Source organism: Oratosquilla oratoria, chromosome 22 (assembly GCF_046742065.1).
Source record: "Oratosquilla oratoria isolate Oo_2021 chromosome 22, ASM4674206v1, whole genome shotgun sequence".
Classification (NCBI taxonomy): domain Eukaryota; kingdom Metazoa; phylum Arthropoda; class Malacostraca; order Stomatopoda; family Squillidae; genus Oratosquilla; species Oratosquilla oratoria.
In genome coordinates, this window is record NC_134798.1 from 11,397,713 (window position 1) to 11,409,750 (window position 12,038).

At 38.0% G+C, this 12,038-nt stretch overlaps 1 protein-coding gene across 4 annotated transcripts in view; it reads right to left on the reverse strand.

Moving 5' to 3' along the window:
- Window positions 1–12,038, reverse strand: part of LOC143037429 (glutathione synthetase-like) — a 371,409-nt gene that overhangs the window by 208,611 nt on the left and 150,760 nt on the right. For 3 of the 4 annotated variants that reach the window (XM_076205616.1, XM_076205614.1, XM_076205615.1), the window contains exon 4: window positions 6,292–6,367. The exons of the other annotated variant lie outside the window; for it this stretch is intronic. In XM_076205616.1, the coding sequence (XP_076061731.1) occupies window positions 6,292–6,367 (76 nt within the window). The remainder of the gene's footprint in view (window positions 1–6,291; window positions 6,368–12,038) is intronic. 4 annotated transcript variants of the gene reach the window in all.

The window sequence follows — 12,038 nt, forward strand, 5'->3', positions numbered from 1 at the left end:
GGGGGAGTGGGTGGGGGATTGGCGGTGAGCAAGTATGTATGAGAAAAAATTTTATGCAGCCCGAAGGGATTCCTCCCCGTCTTCTCCTTTTCTGCATGAGGGGACAGAGAGGGGGGTCACCGAATTTATGAAGCAGCCTTGCTGTGGATATGCTGTGTCTTGCAACACTGCTTCTGACCCAGGGCAGTGGACAGGATGCAGGGATGACCTGTCATCCAGGAGGTGCCAAGATAGGAGGGAGGGAGGAGGGTGGAGGCGAGTGGAATATATGGGAAATGAAATGGGTGGGAGTGATTTCTATGCCTTTTTCTTTTTGGCTACCCCCCATGTAAGGGGGAAAAAGTCTTTGGTATATGTATGTATATATGAAAGGGATGGAAATTCTTGATAGGGATGACCTACTAAAATGGGACAGAAGAAATACAAGAGGACACAAGAAGAAACTTAAGACAGTTACAGAAGAGATCTGAAAAAGATTAGCTCCCCACACAGTGATAGATATCTGGAACACACTGAATGAGGAAACAGTGAGTGCTAAAACTATACATGACTTTAAGAAAAAACTGGATGTGGAAAGATACAATAACAGGTCACTACAAGCATAGCTCTCTTCCCGCAAAATACAGCTAGGTAAATACATCTCAAACTTTTCCTCTGTACCTCTCTTAAACTCCATGTCTCTGCCCCATACAGTGCTGTCAGTGCAATCACCCCTTCATATAATCTCCTCTTTGCATCCATTTCCAAATGCCTATTTCTCATTATACTTTTTAATCCCCCATGGCACTTACTTGCTTCTCTCAATCTACAATTTACCTCCACCTTCACTCTTCAGTTTCCTGCCACATTTGACTGCAAGTATGTAAAGCAGTGGTTCCCAACCAGTGTGCCGTGGCACCAAAGAGTGCCATGAGATCAACTGAGGGTGCCGCCAAAATTCAGGGCAAAAATAATTTTCATATTACCGACTCTCCCTGTCATCCATTTTTGTTTATTAAAGCAGCATCAGTGTAAAGATGAGTATTTTCATATTATCCAGGGACAAAAAAAAATTCCACTGATGTTGAATCAACAAAATACTGACAAACTAGAATTTAGATTTTCTAATAAGAGTGCCAGGGTCTTCTGAAAGGCTTTGGCAAGGGTGCCTCAAGCCAGAAAAGTTTGGGAACCACTGATCTAAAGCTATCCACTGATCTAAATCTATCCACTTCCTCCAGCCTCTCTCCTTTAAAGCCCCAGTCACACTTATACAACTCAAGTGAGTTTGTTTGAGCAGAAACAATTTCATTTGCAATTTTTAAATCTCCAAATGATGAACTAAGACAAATTAAACCTATATGAATATTAGACACATCATTGAAATGTCTTTAGTGAAGTCTAAAATATTGTAAGCAAAATTGTCCTGCAGCTTTTCAAATTCACAACATTTGATGAGGATTGTGATAGTGTGACTGGTGTTTAAGACTTACTTCCAAATTGTTGCCATCCTCTCCCTTTGTACATCTCACCACCTTACATTTACCCACATTTATCCTAAATTTTCTCCTATCACATGCCTTCCCAAGCTCCATCACTAACTCCCTTAATACCTCCTGTGACCCTGACAAAAGCACAGTGTCATCAACAAAAAACAACTGGCTCACCTTCCATTTTTCTCCATTTTCTTTCACCATCTCTAATCCCCTACCCATTACCCTTGCATTTACCTCCTGCACCACCCCATCTGTGTACACATTGAACAGCCATGGTGACATGACACATCCCTGACACAGTTTCACCTTTACCTCAAACCACTCACTCTATTTCTAATTCTAACACAGAATCTACTACTCTCATAAAAACTCTTGGCTATCCTTTACAGCTTTCCTCTGATCCCATATACAGACTCGTATCATAAATAAAAAACAGTATAGGTCCTCTCTATGACAAAAATATGTGTATACACAAGCACAACAAAGGCATATGCATATACACATTGATAGATGGGATAATATACAAAAAAGTTCAAAAGCAAGCTGAATTAATGAACAAAAGTTTCCATCTTATTTTCACCAAAGAAGAGGACTTTGGGGATGAGGAAAGAATAAATAGAGAGGATTTATCAAATAATATGAAAGTTGATGTGTAAGAAGCATATAAATCACACAAGAATTTGGATATGAAAAAATGTCTCAGGGCCATATGGAATTTTCAAATGAATACTCAAAAATTTAGGGAACAAGTGATATATAAAATACAAGAACTTGTATATTCTTAAGAGGTAAGAGTGCCCAAAGACTGGAAAAGGGCAAATGTGGTCCCAATTAACACGTTAGCCGCGTCTGGCAACTCAGTACACTTGCCCACACCGCGTCACATTTATAACCCGGTCACTCCAGTGTCCGTTGGACTTTTGCAGAGTGAGGAGGTATGTATCACTCTGAGAGCGTGGCCTGTAGTGTAGAGCATAAAAACCCATGGTACAAATATATACCGAATCGCGGACCAGCAATTTTTTCCCCTTCTGACACGTATTGGTACACCAGTGTACCAGGCATGGGTTATAGCATATGATTTATATATATATCCATTTTATCCTATTTGATGTTGTTTTATGATGTATATTTGGGTTAGTATTGATACAATAACTTAAATTTTGATCAATTTTGCATAGGAAAACTGATAATATTGTCTTTTTCACTCTAAACAGACATGGAGACGTCTTACTCTTATGGAGAACAATCACATACTTCATCTGATGATTCTGATGATTCTGACTTTGTTGTCAGTAATTCAGATGATTCAGATGATAATTTCTCTGATGAAAGTGAATCTGAAACAGGTGCAGATCAAGATGAACCTGTTCAGCCACCAAACTCTGGGAGAAATGGAAACAACAACAGTAACAACACACAATGTGAATGGTTGTCTGTGTCCTCAAAACAACGCATGCATACCTTTACTGGCAAGGAAGAAATGAGAGTCACTATCAGTAACACAGGTGACGAAACTGAGGTACTGCCTATTGATGTATATGGTCTCTTTGTATCTGATGATATCATTGATATAATTGTTCAAGAAACCAATAGGTATGCACAACAAGTAATTGATGCTGCAACAGTAACACGAAGGTCACGACTGATGTTATGGAAACCTACCAACAGACAAGAGATAACGATTTTTTTTGGTATTGTGATGTACATGGGATTAACTGTAAAGCCTGAAATTCAACTCTACTGGTGTAAAAGTGTGTTATATGATGATCCCTTTGTACCAAAGCTAATGTCAAGGGAATGATAAGTTGTATAAGGTCAGATCACTGATTGAGCTACCTGTTAACAATTTTAAAGCTGTGTACAAACCTGGCTCCAAACTTGTTGTTGACGAGAGCATGGTGCCATTTAGAGGGAGATTAGGCATAAAACAGTACATTCCAGGAAAAGCTCACAAATATGGAATGAAAGTGTACAAAGTTTGCACACCTGAGGGATATACATGGAATTTAGAGGTTCATGTAGGGATGAGTGACAAGATTGCTGACCTAAATTCAACTGAATCACGTGTGGTGAAATTATGTAATGAATTGTTAGGTATAGGATGCACTATATACACTGACAACTCTTACACCTCAATAACCCTGGCAGAGTACTTGTTGGCCAAGAAAACCTACATTTGTGGAACTGTAAGAACAAATAAGAAATATTTGTGCCAAGAAGTAGTAAAAGCAAAGTTGAGGATGGGAGAAATGAAAGCAGCAGAAAACAGACAAGGTGTGAAGTTATACAAGTGGAAAGATAAGAGAGATGTCTTGACACTATCAACAGTACCTGAGCAAGGTGGTGACTTAGTTCCAAGTGGAAATAAAAACAGAAAAGGAGAAGAGATTGTAAAACCTGAAAGTGTCATTGAGTACAATAAGGCTAAAAAAGGTGTTGATGTTGCTGATCAACTCAATTCCTACTACTCACCACTCCGAAAATCAAAGAAGTGGTACAAGAAGCTGGCGATGGAAATGATTGCTGGGATATCAGTGACAAATGCTCAAATTCTTTACAATAAATACTGCTCAGCAAAACAAGTATGTCTGAGAACCTTTACTGAATCTGTAATCCTCTCTCTTACTAAAAACATTCCTGGGGAAATAAGAAAACCAGGGAAGAGGACCTCTGATATATCGGGTGCAAGAAAAGACCATACCTTACAGGAAGCACATGGTCCAAAGAAAAACACAAGGAAGCGATGCAGAGGATGCTATGAAAAAATCTCACTTTGTGAGGGATACAAGGTGGCCACAAACAAGGCTAGGAGAGTAACCACCTATTGCAATGAGTGTGAGGGTCAACCACACCTTTGCATTTCATGTTTCAATGAAAAACATGACTAGTATTAATAAATGATCAATATTTTGCTAAAAAACATTACCTGTATTTCAGATTAAAAATTTTTCTTTTCAACAAATAAACTTACTGTCTTATTATTTTCATTTTGTTTTCCAGTACCATAGCAATGCATCTGCAGTCATAATAAATAAAAAGATATATTCAAATTGTTTACATACTCATGTTTGTGATACTTTTTAGAAGGTAATATTCGGGCCACAGATGTACCAATACGCAACAAGTGAAACATCTGCTCGGTTCACGGGTGGCCCAGTACGCGGTTAACGTGTTAATAGAGGAGACAGTTGAATTATAGAACAGTATTACTGACCAGTACAATAGCCAAAATATGTGAAAGAATTGTGGAGACAGGTGGGTAAAATACTTTGAGAAGACAGGAGTCTTGGTAGACAACCAATTCGGTCTCAAAAAAGAAGTGTCATGTGTAACAAATCTAAGAAATTATTCAAGAAGAGTTGATATGTGCCATAAGAGATATTGGGGTGGAGTGTGGGCACTTGGATCTAGAAAAAAAAATTAATACTGTACCACACAGAAGACTAATATGGAAGTATGAAAATGTTGGAGGACTCAAAGAGGGTATACTGGAATGGATGAAGATATTGAATTTGATAGGTGACTTGTGGGGTATTGTGGGGCTCTATGATGACACCTGTAATATTCTCAATTTACATCAATGACATGATGGATGGGAGAAGCAGTTGTGCTAACTTATTTGCTGATGATTCCAATATCATGAAAAGTGAAAAGTAAGGAGTGTGAGTTGTTACATGAAGATCTAGATTAGGTTTATGATTGGAGTCAGGAGTGGAACATGAAATTCAATGCAGAGTAAAATTTTGCAACTAGGCAAATGTAAGAAGAGACCATCATGGAGCTATACAATGGGAAATGAAATCAATCCATTGCATCTGGTCTCTCTTGCAGGAGATCAGTGGCCTTCAGCCAACTGGCAACAGTCTCCAGGTGGGTCCACAAGTCACTCAAGGAATACACATTATGTTGCTGTCTAGAGACTGTTAGTGTAGGGCATTGTAGTAAAAGGATAGCTCCACCCTTAAGAAGATGGATGGCACTTGTCCAAATCCTGCCATCAGCATCAAATGGACACATGATACCCAACCTCCTGAAGGAGATGAGGCTACAAGGGGCCAGCACCTGGTCTTCAGATTAGACCAGAGTCACTGGGGAGATGAAACAATCAATCAAGTAAACAAGGAAAAGGTCCTGGGGATCTTGACTAATGATACGTTGATAAACACATTAATAGATTGGAATATACAGTAATATGGTCTCAATACAAAAAGAAAAACAAAAAAATAGAGAGTACAAAGGGTGGCCATTAGAATAATTCCTACCCTTGCTAACAAAATGAGCAAAATATTAAATGAATTTAGATTGCCCACACTGTAACAGATGATATGACAGCAATCTTTAAATCTGTGAAAGATATAGTCCCATCCTTTTATTCTTACTGTAAAGGTGAGGAAATCTAAGTTGACTTCCCTTTTTTTGGTTTTGGGGGCTAGGTGGGCTACAAGTTATGGGAAAAATTCTTAAAATATTACATTCTCACTGGCCATTTTATATACAACATATTCTCTTATATATTTATATATACATACATGATATATATATATATATATATATATATATATATATATATATATATATGTATACATATTGTATAGATATGTATACTACTGTACACACACTGCATATTGTAATACACATACATACCAACACATATACATGTACATGACAAATGAGTAATAATTTATAAATGTTGGCATATATTTCATATTCTTGTTATAATCCATTACAAATTGACATTTGATAAGGAACAGATACACAAAAATACCTCTTCAAAGATAAATATAACCTTCCAGTAAGAATAAGACTTTCCTACCTGTGAAATACCCTCTGATCTTACTGTCTCATATATCTTCCATAGCCGAGACGTGAAGTCATCAACCATAATGGTTCTGTAAAGTGAAAATAAATGTACAGCTAGACAGTACAATGCCATTACCCAGACATAAATTATATAAAAAAAATGGTACCTATTCCTTGTGTCAGCTGGCAAGAATACATTTACATACAGGGTGTTTGGAATAAATTTTGCTTTTTCTTAAAGGAAAGAAAAATGTCAAATCTTGGCCAAAAAATTTATGTCTTCTCAAAATTCAAAGTGCATCTCTTAGAGGATCTTTTGCCTCCACCACAGCCTCCAGGCAGGACCTGAACCTGCAACACATGGCCTTCACGGTGTCCTTCGAGAGACGCTAGAGCACCAGTTTGATCCTGGCAACCAGCTCGTCCTTGGTGTTGCAGGCAGTACGATTGGTGTCTTTTTCACCTGAGCCCCACACATAATAGTCCATTGGGTTGTAATCAGGCGAGTTGGGGGGGCCAGATGTTGGGACTGGTGAAGCTGTAGAAGTTCTCAGACAGTCACTTCTGGGTTTTCCCAGAGGCATGACATGGAGCCGAGTCCTGCTGCCACATGTATGGTCTTGCCACAGCCACCCTCTCCACCCAGCACTTGACAACAGTGGACAGCAATTCAATATAGCCATCTGAAGTGAGTCTAAGTCCCTCTTCAAAGATGTGGGGTGGCATGATGTGGCCTTTGCTAGAAACACACCCAAAGACCAGCAATGAAAGAAATAAACGTAACACAAAAAGAAATCAGTGATCAAATTAAAACCCTGGATGTCAGAAAATCACATGGCCCAGACGGAATAGCAAACTGGATACTGAAAGAATGCATGGAAGAATTAACTGACAAAATATATGATATAATTAAATCATCAATTAAAGAAGGAAAAGTACCATTGGACTGGAAAAAAGCAAACATTGTACCAATTTATAAGGGAGGTGATAAGGAAGATCCATCTAACTACAGACCGGTCTCACTAACAAGCACAATAGCAAAAATTTGTGAAAGAGTGATCAAAAACAGATGGGTTAAGTACCTGGAAGAAAAATCTATACTGAACCCAAATCAATTTGGATTTAGACAAGGGAGATCCTGTACAACAAATCTGATTTGCTTTTACTCAAGATTAGTAGACATAATAGAAGAAAGAGATGGATGGGCAGTGTAAGAGGCCGGTAGTGTACGAATGGAAATGAGCTAGGGCATTAGAATAATTCAGACTCGACGCCTGCTCGAGGGCGATGTTATGTCTATGTGAGGGCGACGTTTTGTCTATGTAAACACACCGACGGTGGTGACTGTTTTATAATCGATGTGTAATCAAACTCTGTAAGCGCAGGTTAGCTTTGTTTGACTAATGCTGAGGTAAACAATATCGCTAGTGGCATTGTAATGGCTTTCCGGGTTGGTGCAAGGTGGAGAAGGAGGAAAAAACTATTGGTGCATGAATTCAAAGTCACGCCCATAAGGAGTGACATTTATTTGAGAAGTCACCGGAGATTGGATTAGAAAAATTAGTGACGTCAGACGAAGGTAGCTTAGCGTAGGATACGGGATCTCGTCAGAGGGAGAGGGTGTGGAGAGAGGATCAGGAGACGATGTAGAGATGAGAGAAAGAGATCCCAAGTGTAAGCAGAAGGTGAAATTACAGTGAAAGAAGAAAGAAAATTCACCACCCTTTTATTAACCCAAAGGACGAGAGAACTAGGCACGGGGCCTAGAAAATAGTGAGACTACAGGAAAAAGAAGGCAAGGGGCCTTGAGACGAGTGATATTACAAGTCAAATTTAAGTGACAGTGGTGACAAGGGGGGTGAAAGTGGTGAACAGCGGTGCGACGAACTGAGTGTTAAACACCTCCGAAGAGAAGTGGCGCAAGAAGTCTACGGGAACAAGACAACCAAAATCAAGAGTGTATTACGACTACGAGAGAAATCTACAACTTCAAGTAACTGCTACGTTGGGAACAAGCACTCTTCAAGATTCTTCAAGGTGATCATCATCTACAAGGAGGTCTTCAAGGCAGAGTGTGTAATGGAGGAGGAACAACGTCGTTGACGAATGACAAGACCGTAGAAGGACGTCAAACCAGACATTGACATCACGAAGCGACATCGCAAGCAGCCAGGCTAAAGCAAGGTATTAGTAATAAGTATGAGTACCCCTCAGAATTCTAACGTGTTGAGACACGAAATTCACACATCAAATACAAATATTCCAAAATTCACAGGAGAGTCTAACACATATGGTGTAAACAAGTTCATGAACCTCATTGACACTCTTATAGTTAGTAAAAACATTACAAATGAGAATCGTAAGATTGAGATTCTCAAGGAGAATATAGATCCAGAGCATGGAAGGGCGAGGTTTGTCATTAACTTCCAGCAAATGGAAGCAATTAATCAATATGATAACTACAAGAAAGCCTTTCTTAAACATTTCATGTCCAAATGTGATCAGGATCCTATTAGATCATTGGTAAAAATGATTAAGGAAGTTAGGACAAGTGAAACTGACACAGAGTACTTAGCTAGATTAGATAGATGGTCAAAAGACATGAATTCTATCTTGAAAGATTCAGACTGGATAGAACGATCTAGTGAGAAGATGAAAATCTCACAGGTAATCAAATTGATTACATTTAGCTTATTGGCAAAGAATTCTGATGACTTAACAGCAGAAAGGCTGTACAAAGATTTAAAATCAAATATCTGTTTAGGAGAAGTGGATTATCTTCTTCAAGGATACAGTGAGACCAGAACAATAAACCCATATGTAATGCCTATAAATCAACATAGCCAATATAGGAACTCTAGAGAGTTTAAGAAAACAGAAGTAGGACATAGGCGGCATGCTAGAAGTCCATCTAGGGATAGGGATACCAGAATCCTATGTTTTAATTGTAATGCATGGGGACACAAGGCACAAGAATGTTTTTATGGGATTATTTGCAGAAATTGCAAATACGAAGGTCACAATGAGTATCAATGTAGGAACTCTCCATTCTGTATTTACCATAATATAATCGGACACAGAACTCATGATTGCCGGAATTTTCGGGTACCCCCAGGGCTAAGAGGAAAACCCCCAGACACAGAATAAACCATTTCAGACCTCCCCATATATATACCGATAGACGGTATTGTGTTAAATATGGGAATACAAGGGAGATGAAAGAAACTGACAAACTGATAATAACTGTTGGTAAAACTTCTGTAGGACCTCTCATTGCGGGTAAAGTGTTCAATAAGCCTATTCAAATTTTTATTGATACAGGGTCTGTAGTTAATGTAATTACTAGTAAAGTTTTAAACCAGTTGAACCCAGGAGTGAAAATGTTGGAACCAATCTGTTACACATTGCAAGGTGTAACTGGAAATCAGTTAAAAACATTAGGTAAGATTGAGCTAGAAGTTGCCTTGTATACAAATGAACAATTGTACATCCCAGTGATAGTGGTAGAAGAGTCTGTTTTTCCAGGAGATTTATTGATAGGATTTGCAACTATGAGAAAAGAAAACATGGTAATTTGTCCTGCTGACTTAGGAATTTTAGTGAAGTCACAGTTAATCCCATTCTTAAATCAACCAGACTTAAGACCAGTGACAGGAATCAATGAATCCTTAGATAACATTTCTATCCTAGATAGCGAGGCCGAGCGGTCCAACCCTACAGAAAGTAAAACAATTTGTGAACCCAACTCAGAAGTTCAGGAAATCCCAGAGATTACTAAATTATCAACCACAGATGCCTTGAGAATTGCAGATTGCGGATTAACAAGGTCGACATTGTTACATCCCATGTCAATTAATAAGGTTGAAGTGTGTTTGAAAGGAATCAATGTAGACTCTGAAGTAATTACAGTCCCAGAATCAGTTAAAATTAAAGGATTGAAGTGGGACTCAGGGATTTATAAGACAAATAAGAACAGAGTAGAAGTAATAGTAATTAATACTATGAATAAAGAGATAGTTTTAAAGAAAGGTACACAAATAGGATGTATTCAGGTGTGTACTAAACCTATTAAGATTTTAAATGAGAATAGTGAGGAGATAGAATTACCAACTTCATCAATTTGTTCAGTACAAGAAGGCATAGACTTAAGAAATAGATATAAAGAATTATTACAATCAACTAATTGCCCTGAGTTGGATGAAGCTTTATTTGCTTTGCTTATGAAACATAAAAAAGCAATTGCTTTGCCAGGGGACGCCTTAGGCAAAACAACTGTTTTAAAACATCACATTAAGTTAAAACCAGGAACACAACCTATCTACATACCAGCCTACAGAGTTCCTCATTCTAAATTAGCTGTAGTAGATAAACTCATCACTGAAATGTTATCACAGGATATTATTGAACATAGTAAAAGTGAGTGGAATTTTCAGTTGATCTTAGTACCAAAGTCTGATGGGACTATGCGACCAGTTATTGATTACAGGGAACTGAATAAGCACACCATTCGTGACAGGTTACCATTACCCATTATCGGTGACATTTTGAGAAGTTTGGGAACTGAGAATAGATATTTTAGTACTATAGATATCAAATCAGCTTTTTGGCAAATAGAATTGCATGAAGATTCAAGAGAGTTCACAGCATTTTCTACTACAACAGGACATTATGAGTTCAAGAGAATGCCATTTGGGTTATGTAATAGTCCATTAACTTACATGAGATTAATGAATACTATTCTAGATGGATTGTTAGGAAACACTGCCAGTGTATTTCTAGATGACATTTTAATAGTTTCTCAGACTGCAGTGGAGCACTTTAAGAAATTAGAATTGATATTCTCAAGACTAGGAGAAGCTGGGTTAAAAGTAAAACTTGAAAAATGTAAGTTCTTGCAAGACAGTGTCATTTACTTAGGACATAAGATAGACAGACACGGACTGAGTACAGTAAATTCAAAGGTTGACGCTGTCAAGAATTTTCCAGTTCCGACCAATGTAGACAAGGTTAGGAGCTTTTTGGGATTAACAGGATATTATAGAAAATTCATTCAAAGTTATGCTGACATTGCTAATCCACTAAGTTCTTTGTTGAGAAAGGACTCAAAGTTCATATGGGGACCTGCGCAACAGCAAGCTTTTGACAAGTTGAAAGATAAACTCACGAGTTCACCTATTTTAATTTTTCCCGACTATGAAAAAGAATTTATTCTTTGTACTGATGCATCTGACATAGGGTTAGGAGGCATACTAATGCAAGAGAGAAATGGAACCTTGAAACCCATAGCTTACACATCCAGACTTTGTAATTGTGCGGAGAGAAACTATTCTATAACTGAAAGAGAAACTTTAGCAGTAATCTATTCTTTAGAAAGTTTTAGGGATATGATACTAGGGTATCCCATCAGAGTTTGGACTGATCACACAGCTATTCAGAACTTATTTAAGCATAAGAATCTTAGAGGCAGACTTGCTAGATGGTTTGCGATACTTCAGTGCTATGAAGTTCAATTTAATTATATTCCGGGTAGAAGGAATGTAGCAGATCCACTTTCTAGAAACATTAGTCAACCAATGACTGGGACTGGGTTGATTAATTTTGTTTGTAGTATAGAAGAATTAGTAACTTTAGATGAAGAAATGCTCATAAGAGAACAGAGAGATGATGAGACATGTGATTCAATAATCAAGCATTTGATGAACCCAAGAGGAGATCCTCCAAAGCTACCAAAGGGGTATAAGATAGAGGAATTTCATTTGA